This window comes from Chionomys nivalis, chromosome 8 (genome assembly GCF_950005125.1).
Source record: "Chionomys nivalis chromosome 8, mChiNiv1.1, whole genome shotgun sequence".
In the NCBI taxonomy this organism is placed as follows: Eukaryota; Metazoa; Chordata; class Mammalia; order Rodentia; family Cricetidae; genus Chionomys; species Chionomys nivalis.
Window position 1 is genome coordinate 47,362,751 of NC_080093.1, and position 18,621 is coordinate 47,381,371.

Consider the following 18,621-nt stretch of genomic DNA (forward strand, 5'->3'; position numbering starts at 1 on the left):
CATCTTGAATCGTAGTCTGTTGCTCTGATTGGTCGTTTGCTATCGTGCGGCTTTTTTTCCTATTGGAGAAGTGGCCGGGAATTTTTTTTTCCGGGTTGGTCCGCTGGGGAGGCGGGGTCATTTCTGCGGGATTACTTTTCTGGACTCATTTCTGATTGGGTGATGTGACGCAATGCGCGCGCCCCGTTAGATGCCAAACTGCTAGCAGGCCGGGTCTTTTCCTGTCCGAGCGCCGGCCCTTAAACTGAATCGCTGGAGGAGACTTCCGGGCTTGGGCCACTGTGGTAGTGCGGTTGTAGGGCTTGCCAGTGCACACTGCCTCTTCTGCCTCGCCAGCGGAACAGGGGCTCAGGCCTCATTCACTTCGCTCCTTCAGTTAACAGCAGAGACATCGACAAATGCTTGTTGAATAAAGAGCAATAAAGAGCTTGGGAAGGAGCGAAACCTTTTTGACCCGTTTCAGTTGTTCCCGCCTACTCCTTCTTCTTCCAGGTCAGGGGGTGTGCCTCAAAGAAGGAAAAGAATTTTGCGGGCTGTCACACACTTCGGATGTTTAGCTGGGCCTTTGAATCTTTTTAGAGTCTATACTCACGCCAGGATCTCTTCTTTTGGAAATCATTTGGCCTATGACTTCACTACCTCCACATTATTCATTTTTTTGCGGAACTTGTGGAAACTGAAAAGAGGGTCAATAGGACTGTAGTAGCTCATCAAAGCTCAAATCCTCCTGAAGGACAGTAATTTTCTGCCCCTTTGTAGTAGACTTCCCAAAGCAATAATTTTGATCCCAACACCACAGCCTCAGTTGATCCTTCATTTAACAATCCTAACAGTCATGGAGAAGCGCCTGCAGGAGGCTCAGCTATTCAAGGAGGAAGGGAACCAACGCTACCGGGAAGGGAAGTACCGAGATGCTGTGAGTAGGTACCACCGAGCTCTTCTTCAGCTGCGGGGCTTGGATCCAAGTCTGCCTTCCCCGATACCCAGTCTAGGACCTGAGGGCCCAGCTCTCACGCCGGAGCAAGAAAACATACTGCACACCACTCAGACAGACTGCTATAACAACCTAGCTGGTAAGAGCAGGGCTGGAGGGTGGGTAGAACATCAAGATTTGACCATCCAGCAAAGCAGAGGCTGCGCACGCCTTTAATCTCAGTACTCGGGAGGCGGAGGCAGGTGGATCACTGAGTTTGAGGCCAGAGTGGTCTACAGACTGAGTTCCAGGATAGGCAGGGCTACACAGAGAAACCCTGTCTCAAAAAACAAAGCTAAACAAACAAAAAAGAGACTATCAAACCCTGTGAACACTGAAAAAAATACATTCTTCTTCGTTGTCATCTGGTTATTTGGCATGAATTGAAACCTGTTTCCAATCAGTAGAGAACTCTTAAGCAGGCAGGATTTTTACAAACTCTCCAGATGTTTGTAAAAATAGAACCTCTTAGGCCCTAACTCCAGAATCTTTGATCTAGTAGATCTAGTGTGGGACCGCCAATTGATTTATATGGAGGAATGTTGCTAACTTTAGAATATTTTGCCTACTGTAGAGAAAAAGTGCTTTTGTCTAAAGGAAATTTAACATTTGGGAAACACGTTACTGGCTCTAGATAGTGTAGATCAATTGTGCTTGATTGTATAATTTTTTGTAGAAATCAAGGACATTGGATAATTAGTATTTTCCATTTCCCTATGGCTTTGTATGAAAATAGAACAGTTCTGCTAGGAATAACCTTAATTGATAAGAGACCTTTTAGTCTTTTCTATGATAGACAAATCAAGCTTAGAACTAATTAATTTAATTTATAGCAGAGTAAGAAATTCTAACAATGTAAACTGAGGCTATATATTTTATCAGGAGCTATTATGTTTCCTACTGGTTGCTTTTTAAAAATTGTTTTGATTTTTCTTGAGTCTCAGTATGTAGCCCAGCCTGGCCTGAAACTCACTTTGTAGACCAAACTGGCTCCAAACTGCTGGCAGTCTTTATACCTCTGGCTCCCAAGTGCTAAGATTATAGGTGTCAGCTTATTTATTATCTGGCTGCTTATTTTAAAAATATCTTTGTGGGGCTGGAGAGATGGCTCAGAGGTTAAGAGCATTGCCTGCTCTTCCAAAGGTCCTGAGTTCAATTCCCAGCAACCACATGGTGGCTCACAACCATCTGTAAGGAGGTCTGGTGCCTTCTTCTGGCCTGCAGGCATACACACAGACAGAATATTGTATACATAATAAATAAATAAATATTAAAAAAAATATCTTTGTGGACGGGTGGTGGTGTTGCATACCTGTCATCCCAGCACTCAGGAGGCAGAGGCAGGAGGATCTCTGTGAGTTCAAGACTGCAGAGCGAGTTCCAGGACAGTCTCCAAAGCTACACAGAGAAATCCTGTCTCGAAAAACCAAATGTGCTGGGCGATGGTGGCGCACGCCTTTAATCCCAGCACTCGGGAGGCAGAGGCAGGCGGATCTCTGTGAGTTCGAGACCAGCCTGGTCTACAGAGCTAGTTCCAGGACAGGCTCCAAAGCCACAGAGAAACCCTGTCTCGAAAAACCAAAAAAAAAAAAAAAAAAAGAAAAAGAAAGAAAGAAAAACCAAATGTGTGTGTGTACCTATCTTTGTCATCCCTGTGAGTTTGAGGCCAGACCAACCAGAGCTTCATAGAGACCCTATCTCAAACAAACAAATACACATACATATATATATATAAAGCACTCTTAGATGTATAAACTTAAATATGTATACATGCACATATATTGCATGCACACATACAAGCAGTGTTGGAGTGGAGCTGTGCAACTCAGGGCCTTGCACATGCTAACCAAAAACTGTGCCACCAATCTACAATATCAGCACTAAAAATTTTTGAAATTACAATATTCCTTAGTTATGATAAGAAGCTAAGGGTATTTTTCCCCAGTGTGTCCAGCAATAAATTTGGGACTCAAATAATAGTAATTATGGTGGTGTTTTGTTTCTTTTTGCAACAATATCTAGGTAGCTCTGGATAGCTTAGCTGACCTTGAACTTGCCTGCCTCTGCCTCTACAGTGCTGGAACTAAAGGAATTCATAACCCATCCCCTAACAGTAGCTGTTTTAACTTAATTCTGATCAACAGTTATTAAATGCTGAGGATTAGCAGTGTAACACGACAGATAACAATCCCTATATTCATGAAACAAAGGAAATAACATGGTATATCAGACAGTAAGTACTGCAGAGGAGACTAAGTGAGATGGCGTGGTGCTTTATACCTGTAATCCCCGCACTGGGGAGGTCCAAGTAGAAGAGTGACTTCAAGTCTGAGGTCCAGGCTAGCCTGGGATGTATGCTAAGACCCTGTCTCAAACAAGTAAGAATAAACTGGAAAATGGAAGTAGATAGATTCCTGAGATGTTCGATTTAAGAAAGGATGGCTCTATAGGATTCATGGATGTGACACTTATGACATGATCTATGTTAAGGGTCATAATTCTTCCAGATTTGTCTAAGGAAACTAGAACTAACCTAGCAACAAATGGATTTAAAGTTACACTCCGGCAAACAGTCTTAATTCCCAGAGCTTAAATTCTTTTTTTTTTTTTTTTTTCGAGACAGGGTTTCTCTGTGGTTTTGGAGCCTGTCCTGGAACTAGCTCTGTAGACCAGGCTGGTCTCGAACTCACAGAGATCCGCCTGTCTCTGCCTCCCAAGTGCTGGGATTAAAGGCGTGCGCCACCACCGCCCGGCCAGAGCTTAAATTCTTATTACAGGATACTGGCATTATTTATTCATTGCTCGATCTCAGTTGCTACCCCTGTGAAGATCAGTCAGGCAGTATATCCTAGTGTGCTTTCCCTAAGCTGCTAAAATCCTAGCTCATAGCTGGGGCGCAAAGGTATAGTGGGACAATAGGATTTGTGCTTTATATCTTAGCTTGTATCACTTACTGAGCTGTTAAACTCAGATCCCTCTCTAAGCTCAAAAATCTCTGCCTTCTAAAGTCTATAAAAGCCGGGCGATGGTGGCGCACGCCTTTAATCCCAGCACTCGGGAGGCAGAGGCAGGCGGATCTCTGTGAGTTCGAGACCAGCCTGGTCTACAAGAGCTAGTGCCAGGACAGGCTCCAAAACCACAGAGAAACCCTGTCTCGAAAAACAAAAAACAAAACAAAACAAAACAAAAAAAAAAAAAAAAAAAAGTCTATAAAAGTAATTTCCTGGGAGCTGGAGAGATGGCTCAGTGGTTAAGAGTATTGCCTGCTCTTCCAAAGGTCCTGAGTTCAATTCCCAGCAACCACATGGTGGCTCACAACCATCTGTAATGAGGTCTGGTGCCCTCTTCTGGCCTGCAGGCATACATGCAGACAGAATATTATATACATAATAAATAAATAAATTAAAAAGAAAAAAAGAAAAAAAAAAAAGTAATTTCCTCTGTTTTGTGGGTTGTTGTTGGGTCTCCTACCTAACCAAGCCCCATCCCCTAATGGCCAGTATTACAGAAAGATATTTCTTTTGAAATCGGTTTCCGTATATCCCCAATCAAACTGGGGGGTATTATTTAGACTAAACAGGACTAGAAAAATGACCCAATAGTTAAGAACACTGGCTACTCCAGCAGAGGATCAGAGCTTAATTCCCAGTACCCACATGGTGATTTACAACCATTTCTAACTCTAGTCCCAAAGGATACAACACCCCCTTTCTCACCTCCTCAGGCACCAGGCACACATGTGGTTTACATACATAAATACAGACAAAACACTCATACACATAAGAACATATATCTTATAAAAATAATCATCACAATACCTTCCTTGTTCTTCTTAGTCCTTAGTTTAATGTTTGAACATAGTTAGTGATAGGTATATAGTTATCAGTTAAAGTATTGAAGCTAAAATGCTGGATTAATTGACCTGTGGAGAATACCTTGTGAAAAGCCTGCTTGGTGTGGGGGTGTTGTAGCAGGGATGCAAGTATAGTCCAAGCTTGCTATTGACTTCATTATACCTGAATCAACCATCTGAGCATGATTTAACTTTAATATATTTATTCCAATAGCTGTGAAATAGGGTGTATCTTTCCCTTTCTTTTTTTTAACTTAGAAAATATTTATTTGTTTGGTTTTGGGGAGGCGGGGTTTCAAGACAGGTTTTCTCTTTATAGCCCTGGCTGTCCTGGAACTCACTCTGTAGACCAGGCTGGCCTCGAACTCAGATATCCACCTGCTCCTGCCTCCTGAGTACTGGACTTAAAGGTGTGTGCCACCACACCCAACTATTTATTTTTAATTATGTGTATGTGTTTATGTGGGTATGTGTACATGTCAAAGCAGATGCCTTTGATGTCCAGAAGAAAGCATCAAATTTGCTGGAGTTTTAGTTGCAGTTGGTTGTGAACCATCCAGTGTGGGTGCTTGAAACCAAACTTGGGTCCTCTGCAAGAGCAATATGTGCTCTTAACCACTGAGCCATCACTCCACCTCTGTTGACAGTCATTTCTGTCCCACTAGGTCCTGCAGCCGTTCAGTCCCAAAGAAACACACAGAAGTCTACATTAATTATAAACTGGCTGACCTAATAGCTCAGGCTTTATTAACTAATACATCTTAAATTAGCCCATAATTCTTGTCTGTGCTAGACCTTTTATCAGTGAGGCAATCTCACCTTGCTTCCTCTTGATCTGGGTGATGACTGCAGACTGAGCCTTTCCTCTACCCAGAATTCTCCTGTTCTGGATGCCTCGCCTATACTTCCTGCCTGGCTACTGGCCAGTCACCATTTTATTAAACCAATACAACTGACAAATTTTTTTTTAGCCATTGTATTATTTATTTATTATTATTATTATTATTTTTTTACAAAAGTTTATTACAATGTACAACAGGCTCCAGGATAACACTTCATTCTAACTATAGGTGGCAATGATGTTATAGTAGGGGATCCAGATGTTTAACAGGCTCCAGGATAACACTTCATTCTAGCTGTAGATGGCAAAGATGTTATGGCAGGGAATCCAGATGTTTAAATAGGAATGGAAGAGGGTCACCATCATCTCAGCTATGAGGAACAGCTTACTTTTTGCCAGATTTCTTTTTTTTTTTTTTAAGATTTATTTATTTATTATGTATACAACATTCTGCCTCCATATATGTCCGCATGCCAGAGGAGGGCGCCAGATCTCATTATAGATGGTTGTGAGCTACCATGTGGTTGCTGGGAATTGAACTCAGGACCTCTGGAAGAACAGCCAGTGCTCTTAACCTCTGAGCCATCTCTCCAGCCCCCTTTGCCAGATTTCTTAATTCCACCTGTGGCCAGGGGTCCCTTCCCCGCGGCCTTGGCTTTTAGCTCCTCGAGTTTCTTCTGCTCCTCTTTTGGTTTCTGCTTGAAAGCCTTATCTTCCTTGCCCATTTCCTTGGCCTGCTTCTTGGGCTGTTTCAGGGGCTTCTTTCTGCCACCTTCCCGGCCCGACATGGCGCCTCCAGACACCCCCTTCTCCAGACCCTCAACTGACAAATTTTTACAGGGTACAAGATCATTGTCCCACAACATACCTCCTTTACATTTATTTTTGGTGGTGTTGGGGACTGAACTCAAGAGTCTCAAGTATGCCAGGCAATCAATCAGTCTGCTAAGCTAAAACCCTTCTTTAAGGCAGAACACTGTCTTGAACATTGCTTCCTAACCAAGATTTATTCTGGGTTCCATTAATCAGCTAAGAAAATAGTGTATTAATACTATATGATGTTGTTGGAAATGAGGTTGGCATGGTGACACAGAACTTTAATCCCAGTACTGGAGGCCCGAGGTAGGAAGAACAATAGGAGTTTGGGGCCATACTGGAGTTTCAGGACCGCCTGAGCTACAAGTGAGAACCTGACGGTCTCAGTCAGTACTACTGCTGTGTAGAGACAACATGAGCACTCTTATAAAGGAAAGCATTTTACTGGGGGCTTGCTTACAGTTTCAGAGGTCTAAGTCCATTGTCATCATGGTAGGGAGCATTGCGAAATGCAGCAGACATAGTGTTGGGAAGTAGCTGAGGGTTCAGCTTCTGGATCGGAGGGCAGCAGGAAGAGCGAGAACCACTGGGCCTGATGTAGGTTTTTGAAACGTCAAACCCCACCCCCAGTGACACACTTCCTCCAATAAGGCCACTCTTCCTAATCCTTTCAAATAGTGACACTCCCTAACCATTTAAATACATGAGCCTGTATAGACTATTCTTACTCGAACCACCACACTGACTCAACAAAACCAAACTAAACCTTGGGTGTGTAGATACATGCCTGTAATTCTACTGATTGGGTATGTGGAAACAAGAAGATCATCATCTTCCAATATATAGAGGATTCAGAGCCAGCTGCAGCTATATGAGATCCCCTACCTCAGAACACTGTGAAATAAAAAACAAAAGATGACAGGACTTGGTTCAGATTTCATGCTCATTTCACTTACAAGCTCTGAGATCTTGGGCAAGTTGCTTATCTGAGCCTGGATTTTTTTTTCATCCATTAAATGGAGACTAACACTGATTATGTACTGTGGGTGAAAAGATAGAATAGCTTGTTCTTTCCTCACGTAATGGCAAGCATTAACAATGCTGCAGTATAAGACCTGATGAGACCAAGAAGTTAGGACATAGCACTAGGTAGAAGAGATACAATGATGAGTTCCATATGATCCCCAGCACCAAAGAGAGGGGAGGAAAAGGGGAGGGTAGACTGTGAGAGAGGGTCTTATATAGTAGCCTAGACTGGTCTTAAATTCCCCATGTGGCCAAGTGTTAGTCACTGTTCTATTGCTGTGAAAAGACATCACGACCAAGGTAGTTCTTAAAAAGAAAAGCATTTAATTGGAGGCTTACTTACAGTTTCAGAGGTTTAGTCCATTATCATCATGGCAGGGAGCATGGTGGCCTGCATGGCATTGGAGCAGTAGCTAAAAGCTACATTCTGATCTACAGGCTGCAGGAAAAGTGAGAACTGGGCCTGGCATGGGTTTTTGAAACCTCAAAACCCACCCCTACAGCAACACACTTTCTCCAACAAGGCCACACCCTCCTACTCCTTCTCAAATAGTGCTACTCTCTGATGACCATTGGTAGTCAAACTACCACACTGAAGATGACCTTAGAGTCCTAATCCCTAGAATCTCTACCTCTCAAGTGCTGGGATTACAGATGTGTACACCATGCCATGCTTGAGAGAGTTTTGAATACAAAATTTAAAGTATGGAGACTGGAAAGATGACTTTCCAGTTAAAAGTGCTTACTCCTCTTACAGACAACTTGGGTTTGGTTCAGCACCCATATCGCAGCTCACAGTCATCTGTAACTCCAGTTCCAGGGCATCTGATGCCTCTGTGACCACCTTGGGCTCCTGCATGCATATAATACATATATTACCTTGATGTATTTATTGTGTGTGCACGTGTGCTCAAGCATGACACTGGACACATGTTGGGAACAGCAGAGGAAAACTTGTGGGAGTCAGTTCTCTTCCCAAGAATCAAACACATGTCATCAAGCTTGCTGACAAGAGCCTTTACCCACTAAGCCCGCTTGTCAGTCAAAACTTTTATATCTCCAGTTCCTAGATGAGGGTATAGGTATGGGAGACACTTTAGAATTCGTTGAATAAATGAATATTGGGGAATGCCTTGAGTTGGCTAGTGGAATCTCCTATAAACCTACCTTCTCTCCTTTTAACTTGATCCATTAGCCTGTCTCCTCCAGATGGAGCCAGTGAACTATGAACGAGTGAGGGAATACAGTCAGAAAGTCCTAGAACGACAACCTGATAATGCCAAGGCCTTGTATCGGGCTGGAGTAGCCTTCTTCCATCTGCAGGACTATGACCAGGCTCGGCACTACCTGCTGGCTGCTGTCAATAAGCAACCTAAAGGTGAGTGAGAGGAACATTAAGGTGGTGAGCATATATAAAATGTTCTGTTGTTAGTATAAAGAAATGATCAGTGTTTAAGGAGATGACAGCACTAATTGCTGTGCTCTAACATTACACACTGTATATGTCATGTATTGAATTATATCCAGTATTCCTGTTAATATATACAGCTATTACAAATAAACAGAAAAAACTTCTTAAAGAAAAGAAGAAGCCGAGCAATAGTGATGCATACCTTTAATCTTTAATCCCAGCACTGGGGAGGCAGACGCGGGTGGATCTCTGTGAGTTAGGCCAGCCTGGTCTACAAGAAGAGCTAGTTTTAGGACAGGCTCCAAGCTACAGAGAAACCCTGTCTCAAAAAAAGAAAAAAGAAAGAAAGAAAAAAGAGCTGGCGGTGGTGGCGCACACCTTTAATCCCAGTACTCGGGAGACAGAGGCAGGCGGATCTTTGTGAGTTCCGAGACTAGCCTGGTCTACAAGAGCTAGTTCCAGGACAGGCTCCAAAGCTACAGAGAAACCCTGTCTTGAAAAACCAAAATAAATAAATAAATAAATGAAAAAAAAGAAAAAGAAGAGGTGGGAATGAATATATATAGCTTAGTTGACTTAGTTGGTAGGCATGCACAAAGCTCCAGGTTCATGGGGGCTGGAGAGATGGCTCAGTGGTTAAGAGCACTGCCTGCTCTTCCAAAGGTCCTGAGTTCAATTCCCAGCAACCACATGGTGGCTCACAACCATCTGTAATGAGATCTGGTGCCCTCTGCTGGCGTGCGGGCATACATGGAGGCAGAATGTTGTATACATAATAAATAAATAAATAATAAATCTTAAAAAGAATTTAAAAAAAAAAAAAAAAAAAAAGCTCCAGGTTCAATCCCCAGCATTGCATAAAAGCATACATAGTGGTGCACACGCCTCTAATCCCAGCACTTGGGAGGTAGAAGCAAGAGGATCAGAGTTCAAGGTTAGTGAGTCTGAAGATGATCTGGGCTACTTGAGATCCTGTCTCAAAGCAAAACTGTTTCATGATCCACCTGCCACTTGCCTCCCGAGTGCTGGCATTAAAGGGGTGTGCTGCCACCACCTGGCTTCAGATTTTTCTTTTCTTTATTATTATTATTATTATTATTATTATTATTATTATTATTATTATTGTCTTTCAAGACAGGGTTTCTCTGTAGCTTTCTCTTCACCCTCAATTTTTAACTTTTTAAAAAACAGATACTACAAACCAGATAAAAAATCCCAGGAGGGTGCCGGGCGGTGGTGGTGCATGCCTTTAATCCCAGCACTTGGGAGGCAGAGGCAGGCGGATCTCTGTGAGTTCGAGACCAGCCTGGTCTACAAAAGCTAGTTCTAGGATAGGTTCCAAAGCCACAGAGAAACCCTGTATAAAAACCAAAAAACAAACAAACAAAATCCCAGGAGGAAGTGGGGCAGATGGTCATGAGATTCCTAGCTGAGGTACATGCCTTTAATCCAAGCACTTGGGAGACAGAGGTTGGAGGATCTTTGAGTTTGAAGCCAGTCTGGTCTACAGAATGAGTTCTAGGATAGCCAAGGTTACACAGAGAAACCTTGTCTTGAAAAAACAAAAAAAAAGAAGAAGGAGGAGGAGGAGGGGAGGGAGGGAGGGAGGGAGGGAGGGAGGGAGGGAGGGAAGGAAGGAAGGAAAAAAAAGAAAGAAAGAAGAAAGAAGAAAGAAAGAAAGAAAGAAAGAAAGAAAGAAAGAAAGAAAGAAAGAAAGAAATTCACAGCCGAGGAGCTATTTGATAGCTATTGAGGGGAGAGTTAGTTTGTTAATTTTCTTTAATGATGTTACCCCCTTGTAGGTCACCCACACTCCAGGGTAGGCACCATTCCCAAGAGTTTCTAGGCAACACAAACTAGAGTAGATGGGGTTGGGAAAAGAAGAAGAAAGCTTAAACTTGGGTGGGGTGGGAGTTTGAGGGCAGATAGGAGGGGAGGTGAGTATGACGAAAATGTAAACTTCTCAAAGAATTAATCAAATATTTTTTTAAAAAATAGATAATGGGCTGGAGAGATGGCTCAGTGGTTAAGAGCATTGCCTGCTCTTTCAAAGGTCCTGAATTCAATTCCCAGAAACCACATGGTGGCTCACAACCATCTGTAATGGGGTCTGGTGCCCTCTTCTGGCCTTCAGGCATACACACAGACAGAATATTGTACACTAAATAAATAAATAAATAAATAAATAAATAAATAAATAAATAAAATGACATTCATATATTTAAGAAAGTGAGCTGGGTGGTGGTGACTCGTATCTTTAATCCCAGTACTTGGGAGGCAGAGGCAGGCAGATCTCTGTGAGTTCAAGGCCTGCCTGGTCTACAAAGTTCCAAGACAGCCAGGACTGCTAAAGAAACTTTGTCACGAAAAACAAAAAACAAACAGAATGTGTACAAAAATGTACACATGAGCCGGGCGGTGGTGGCGCACGCCTTTAATCCCAGCACTCGGGAGGCAGAGGCAGGCGGATCTCTGTGAGTTCGAGGCCAGCCTGGTCTACAGAGGGAGTTCCAGGATAGGCTCCAAAACCACAGAGAAACCCTGTCTCGAAAAACCAAAAAAAAAAAAAAAATGTACACATGAAAAACTTTTCCACTTCTGTGGTGTTTTTGATTTTGTTTTTTACTTACTTTGTGTGTTGGGGTGGATGTTTGCATGCTACAGCACATGTGGAGTCCAGAGGACAGCCTGTAGAAGCTGCTTCTCTCCTTCCATCATGTGGGTGGCCTGCAGCTGCATCCTTAGTTCCAGCCACGGTGAGGAATGCTAGGATTATACTTTCTTACCACCTCATCTGCAATATTCTGTCCTTGTTTCTACAGGAATGCAACTATTAGTTCTGTCTGCATCCTTAGGAATATTTATGCTTGTTTGTTTCTATTGCTGTGCTATAATCAAACTCAGGGCCTGTATATAAACACACCCATCCCCTTGCTGGGAACCATACTCAGAACACTCCCTACTAGGTCTATACCCATGTAGTTGGAATTTTATCTGGCCTGTCAACCGGTTCCCAAATAAAGACATGGAAAGTTACTACTAATTATGAATGTTCATCTTTAGCTTAGGCTTGTCCCACTAGCTTTTTTTTTTTTTTTTTTAACTTAATTTAACCTGTTTCTATTCATTTATGTTTTCCCTTAGGGCTTTTTACCTTTCTTTCACTCTCTGTGTCCTAATTTCTTGCTTTCTCTATGTCTGTCTATCTGGCTCCTGGCAGCTTTTTGTTTCTTCTTTGAAGCCTAAATTCCTCCTCCTACTTACTCCTCTTGCACAGAAGCCTGCTCGTACCTCCTCCCTCACTATTGGCTGTTCAGCTTTTATTAGACCAATCAGGTGCCTTTGGCAGGCAAGGTAAAATAGCAACAAATCTTTACATAGTTAAACAAATATTCTGCAGGCCGGGCGATGGTGGCGCACGCGTTTAATCCCAGCACTCGGGAGGCAGAGGCAGGCGGATCTCTGGGAGTTCAAGGCCAGCCTGGTCTACAAGAGCTAGTTCCCGGACAGGTACCAAAGCTACAGAGAAACCCTGTCTTGAAAAACCAAAAAAAAAACAAAAAAAAAACATTTTTACAGTAAACAAATAGAACACATCTTTGCATAGATAAATATTCTGGAACATACCCATGTCCTTATTGACTTAACCAATTTATTTATATTGGGGTCTGTGAGACAGAATCTTACTCTATAGCCCAGGCCAGCCTGGAGCTCTATTACCCAAGCTGGCACTGAACTTGTGATTCACCTGTGTTGGCCTTTTGAGTACTGATGTTATAGATGTGTGTCACCATGGGGATTTTAGGAACTTCTTTTTTCTTTTCTTTCTTTTTCTTTTCTTTTTTTTTTTTTCAATTTTTGGAGGCAAGGGTCTCATGTAGCTCAGGCTCATCTCATACTCAATTTGCAGCACAGGCTGGCCTTGAACTTCTAATCCCCTCCTCTCTATTTCCCAAATGCTGATGTTACAGATACACACCACAGTACCCAGCCTAGGAACTTTGTGTTAAAGCCCCCCTACCTTTTAAAGAGTATGTTAGTGAATCACAGTGAATGAACTTGATTATCGTCAGTTGGCCTCCTCTCCAGATAGGAGCTGGCCTTCACTTTAGCTATTGCCTTATCTTTTAGCTCAGCTAACTCCAGGTGTGACCTAGAAAAAGAAACCACTGACTGGGAAAATTTCAGATTTGGCACTTTCAGGACAGAAAGGAAACTGTGAAGCAGATGGCAGGTTCGTTTCTGTGTTGGTTGGTTTAACACTGAATATTGTTTCTCCCTTTTTTTATTCTCTTTTTCTTTTTTTTTTTTTGTTTTTTTTTTGTTTTTTTTTTGGTTTTTTTTTGTTTTTTTTTTGTTTTTTTTTTGTTTTTCGAGACAGGGTTTCTCTGTGGTTTTGGAGCCTTTCCTGGCACTAGCTCTTGTAGACCAGGCTGGTCTCGAACTCACAGAGATCCGCCTGCCTCTGCCTCCCAAGTGCTGGGATTAAAGGCGTGCGCCGCCACCACCCGGCTTATTCTCTTTTTCAAGAGAAGTTACACAGTGTTTATCTGTGTAAACCTGGCTGTCCTGGAACTTGCTCTGTAGACTAGTCTGGCCTCAAATTCCTCTGCCTCTGGAATGCCGGGATTAAAGGCCTGCTCCACCACTTCCTGGCTTTTTTTTCTTCTTCATTTATTATGTATGCAACATTCTGCCTCCATATATGCCCACACACCAGAAGAGGATGCCAGACAGAATTGAAGTCACCACCTCTAGAAGAGCAGCCAGTGCTCTTAACCACTGACCCATCTTTCCAGCCCCCCTTTTTCATTCTTTTTTGTTTGTTTGTTTGTTTTTTCGAGACAGGGTTTCTCTGTGGCTTTGGAGCCTGTCCTGGAACTAGCTCTGTAGACCAGGCTGGTCTCGAACTCACGGAGATCCGCCTGCCTCTGCCTCCCGAGTGCTGGAATTAAAGGCGTGCGCCACCATCGCCCAGCCCCTTTTTCATTTTTTTTTTTTTTTTTTTTTTTTTGGTTTTTCGAGACAGGGTTTCTCTGTGGTTTTGGAGCCTGTCCTGGAACTAGCTCTGTAGACCAGGCTGGTCTCGAACTCACAGAGATCTGCCTGCCTCTGCCTCCTGAGTGCTGGGATTAAAGGCGTGCGCCACCACGCCCGGCCCCTTTTTCATTCTTAAAGCAGCTATTGGAGGCTAGTAGCAAAGGAACCCCAAACATAACAGTGCAATAAAACTTTTCACTAATTTAAATGAACGCTAAAGCCACTACGAAGTAATGAAGGTATATGAGCCATTTGTTTTTGTTTCTTGACTTCAGGTATACAGATGAAATGCTACTAAGTGGGCACAGTGGCACACATCTTTAGTCCCGACTACTAAGTGGGCACAGTGGCACACATCTTTAGTCCCAACTACTAAGTGGGCACAGTGGCACATATCTTTAGTCCCGACTACTAAGTGGACACAGTGGCACACATCTTTAGTCCCAACTATTATGAGAGGCTGAGGCAGGAAGGTCACTTAGCCTGTAAGTTCAAGACCAATCTGGGCAACACAGCAGACCACATCTTTAAAAAAAAAAAAAAATCCAAAAATAGCCAGCTGGAGGTGGCATACGCCTTTAGCTCCAGCATTCTCAAAGGTAGGCAGATTTCTGTGAGTTTGAGGCCAGCCTTGTACACAGAGAGTTCCAGGACAGCCAGGGTTACACAGAGAAACCCTGTCTAGAAAAAAACCAAAAAAAAAAACAAACAAAAAATTAGAAAAAGGCTGGGGATATAGCCCAGGTGGTGGGTTGCTTGTCTGGATCCCCATCAGTGAATAATGCATGGTGGTTCATGACTATAATCCCAATACCTGGGAGGTGGAGGCAAGAGGACTGTGAATTTGACAAACAAAACTTAGCTCTGACCTATAGAGATTTTGTTTGTTTAAGTCATAATTTTAAGATGGGTGAATCAGCAAGGCTGTCTTCTGGTACAAATCAGATTCAAAGCCAGCATGGGCTACAAGACTTTCAAAAGAAAGAAAAAAAAAATGTCTGGCAGTGGTGGCACACACCTTTGGTCCCAGCACTCAGGAGGCAGAGACAGGCAGATCTCTGAGTTCGAAGCCAGCCTGGTCTACAAAATGAGTTTCAGCACAGCCAGGGCTACACAGAGAAACCCTGTTTTGAAGAAAAAAAAAAAAAAGTAATTCATGGTGACATAAATTAAATAACAGAACTTATTATTCCATGGAGTAATTGTAATACATTCAGATTCAGATTTTGGAGAACTAGAGTAACTGGGAGTGTTACCAATGCTCTCTGGTCCAGTGGGTCATTGTGGTCTGTCTGTAATTGTCTTTTTTCTTTGTTGTCTCTGAAGATGCCAATGTCCGGCGATACCTCCAGTTGACACAATCAGAACTCAGCAGCTACCACAGGAAAGAGAAGCAGTTATATCTGGGCATGTTTGGTTAATGAAGAAAAAAGATGCTTCTCTACTTGAGCTCAAGTGGACCACTAAAGACCCATCAAGAGAAACCTGAACCTCAGCAAGAGAAATTCACCCTTTACCTCTGACCCAGGTGGATTTCTATTTTCCTGTTCTGCACAAGCTCTTTGCTACTTAGGCCGTCTGCATCCCTTATTGTCTATCCCTCAGTGTGGCTGGCAATCCATATTATTTGCCTTGAGAAATCAACTAGAAAGCATTCATCCACTGTGGATGCAATCAACTATATTTGTGATGTAGATAAAATGAGATGGTATTAGATGTGTTCAGATACAGAGGAGAAGGCCAGTGAAGGATAAAATAGTAAGGACAGGCAGAAAGGAATCTTTTACTGTTTCCTCAGATGCCTTTGTTTTTCCCAGTGGGAAATATATATAATTTGTAAAACTAGATAAATATAAATTGAGCCCAAGTATATTTACATTTACATTGAAGATTTGAAATTAATCATTTTGGGGCTAGGATGTAGCTCAGTGGTAGAATGCTTGCCTGGCATGTACAAGGCCCTGGGTTTGATTCCCCAGTGTTGCAAAAATAAACTAAACAACAACAAAATCCAACTTTTATTTAAATTAATCTCTCTTTTGTTTGTTTGTTGTCAAGATAGTTTCTCTGTGTAGCCTTGGCTATCCTGGAACTATCTCTGTGGACCAGGCTGGACCCAAACTCACAAAACCCGCCTGCCTCTGCCTCGCAAGTGCTGGAATTAAAGGTGTGTGCCACCACTGCCTAGCTCTTTAATTTTTTTCCCTCCCAGTAATTTCTAGTCCTTGATATTGCTTATATTCAGATCATTAACATAGTATAACTTATTTGTCTTTATTCTGTTTTAAAGCTTCTGAAGTAAATGCTTGGGATACATGAAACCCTGTTTTTTAAAAACAATGTTTCTGGGAGTCAAGCACGTAAATAGTTAAGTATCTAATAACTCTCTGTCCTCATGCCGAAAAGGAACCCACGTGCTAGTGAGCTTTTTATGGGTCTGTATGTATGTGTGGGGCTGGAGTTTGAACCTATCTTGCACATACTAGGCAAGCACCCTATCATTGAGCTACATAGTCAGCCTCAAAGTGGTTTTGTTTCTTTTTGTATTTTGGACAGGGTTTCTTTGTGTAGCCCTGCCTGTCCATGTTTTAATTTTTAATAGGTGCATTTCTAAAGTGTATTCATTTTTCTTAGAAACGTTACAGTGTCTTCTTGAAAGAGTATCATAATAAAGCATGACAGAACCCAAGCCTCCTCTTCATCTGTTGCTCTTATTTTGTAAGAGCTCAGGACCTCTCAGAGAAAAGAAACCACAAGGAAAGATGGTTATTGCTTAGTCTTGGAATTCTTATAGGACCTGGGAAGCTGCTGTGCTCGTGGGTGCAGGGTACAGATCTAGTGCAGTCCTGCCTCTGTGGCGTCCATCAGCCAATGGCTGCTCTGTCATTCTGTTTGCTCTGTGGATTGCATCTATATCATGGGTGTCAATTAGTAGCTAAGACCATGTAGTAGGTCTCTACCATTAAAAGTGGAGATAATAAGCATGTGGTATTCATTAGCCATCATGTAATCATTAAACAAATATGATTCTTGGGGTGGGGTCAGTCTACTTTATTAATAACACCCCAAACTCTCCCAATGTGCTACTCTTATTTGTTCTACATGCATCAAAGTAGTAAGCAAAAGGCTTACTACCAAATAATCTAAAAAATCCAAGGCAAGAACTAAGTAAAGTAGAATATTTTCTTTATTTAAATTTCTTTTTTTTTTTTTTTGGTTTTTCGAGACAGGGTTTCTCTGTGGTTTTGGAGCCTGTCCTGGAACTAGCTCTTGTAGACCAGGCTGGTCTCGAACTCACAGAGATCCGCCTGCCTCTGCCTCCCGAGTGCTGGGATTAAAGGCGTGCGCCACCACCGCCCGGCTTTATTTAAATTTCTTAAACTGTTAAAACTAGCATTTGCCTGTCATCTCAGCACTCAGGCTGAGGCAGGAGGATTGCTATGAGGCTATATACTGAATTTCAGACTAGATTGGGTTCCCTAACAAGATCATGTCTTTTTGTTTTGTTTTGTTTTGTTTTGGTTTTTCGAGACAGGGTTTCTCTGTGGTTTTGGAGCCTGTCCTGGAACTAGCTCTGTAGACCAGGCTGGTCTCGAACTCACAGAGATCCGCCTGCCTCTGCCTCCCAAGTGCTGGGATTAAAGGCGTGCGCCACCACCGCCCGGCTTGTTTTGTTTTTTGAGACAGGGTTTCTCTATGGCTGTGGAGCCTGTCCTGGAACTAGCTCTTGTAGACCAGGCTGGTCTCGAACTCACAGAGATCCACCTGCCTCTGCCTCCTGAGTGCTGGGATTAAAGGCGTGCGCCACCACAGCCTGACCAAGATTATGTCTTAAAAACTCAAAATAGGCCGGGCGGTGGTGGCGCACGCCTTTAATCCCAGCACTCGGGAGGCAGAGACAGGCGGATCTCTGTGAGTTCGAGACCAGCCTGGTCTACAAGAGCTAGTTCCAGGACAGACTCCAAAACCACAGAGAAACCCTGTCTCAAAAAAACAAAACAAAAAAAAAACAAAAACAAAAACAAAAAAAAAAAAAAAAAAAACTCAAAATAGGGGGCTGGAGAGATGTCTCAGTGGTTAAGAGCATTGCATGCTCTTCCAAAGGTCCTGAGTTCAATTCCTGTGGCTCACAACCATCTGTAATGAGGTCTGGTGCCCTCTTCTGGCCTGCAGACATACACACCGACATAATATTGTATACATAATAAATAAATAATTAAAAAAAAACTCAAAATAGACGGAAAAAATTTCTATATTGGGTTGGCAAAATTTTGTCATGGCAAATCCTGTCACGTTTGGTTAGACAGAGGGCCTTATCTTTGAAGTTTTCTCTGAGTAAATTTCGATGTAAAAATCTTAACACTACCCCTCAATTATAAATATCCACTTGTCTTTTTGGAGTCAGTTAGGTCCAATCTGTGTCTAAAAGTTAATTTTAAAATCTTTATCATCTTGCATGTTTCACTTTTTGTTTCGTTTTTCAAGACAGGGTTTCTCTACATAGTGCTGGCTGTCCTGGAACTCACTCTGTAGACCAGGCTGCCCTTGAACTCACAGAGATCCACCCGCCTCTGTCCCCAAGTGCTTTAATCCTGGCACATGTTTCACTCCTTTGGAGCTGGTTTTACTTCTTGGTTGTTCTGCAAAAATTAGATATTCAA

At 42.5% G+C, this 18,621-nt stretch overlaps 1 protein-coding gene across 1 annotated transcript; it reads left to right on the top strand.

The window, feature by feature from the left end:
- Positions 1-200: 200 nt before the first annotated feature.
- On the top strand, positions 201-17,114 carry Ttc9c (tetratricopeptide repeat domain 9C). Its single transcript, XM_057778194.1, has 3 exons — positions 201-1,073; positions 8,705-8,887; positions 15,287-17,114. The coding sequence occupies exons 1-3, from the start codon at positions 836-838 to the stop codon at positions 15,379-15,381; spliced, it is 516 nt and encodes a 171-aa protein (XP_057634177.1). The 5' UTR covers positions 201-835; the 3' UTR covers positions 15,382-17,114.
- Positions 17,115-18,621: the final 1,507 nt, after the last annotated feature.

Bases quoted from the DNA above. Each gene is read 5' to 3' on its own strand.
- Ttc9c (XM_057778194.1), top strand. From the start codon at position 836: ATGGAGAAGCGCCTGCAGGAGGCTCAGCTATTCAAGGAGGAAGGGAAC. The intron at 1,074-8,704 runs GTAAGAGCAGGG...TTGATCCATTAG, and splicing joins CTGCTATAACAACCTAGCTG to CCTGTCTCCTCCAGATGGAG. The intron at 8,888-15,286 runs GTGAGTGAGAGG...TTGTCTCTGAAG, and splicing joins TGTCAATAAGCAACCTAAAG to ATGCCAATGTCCGGCGATAC.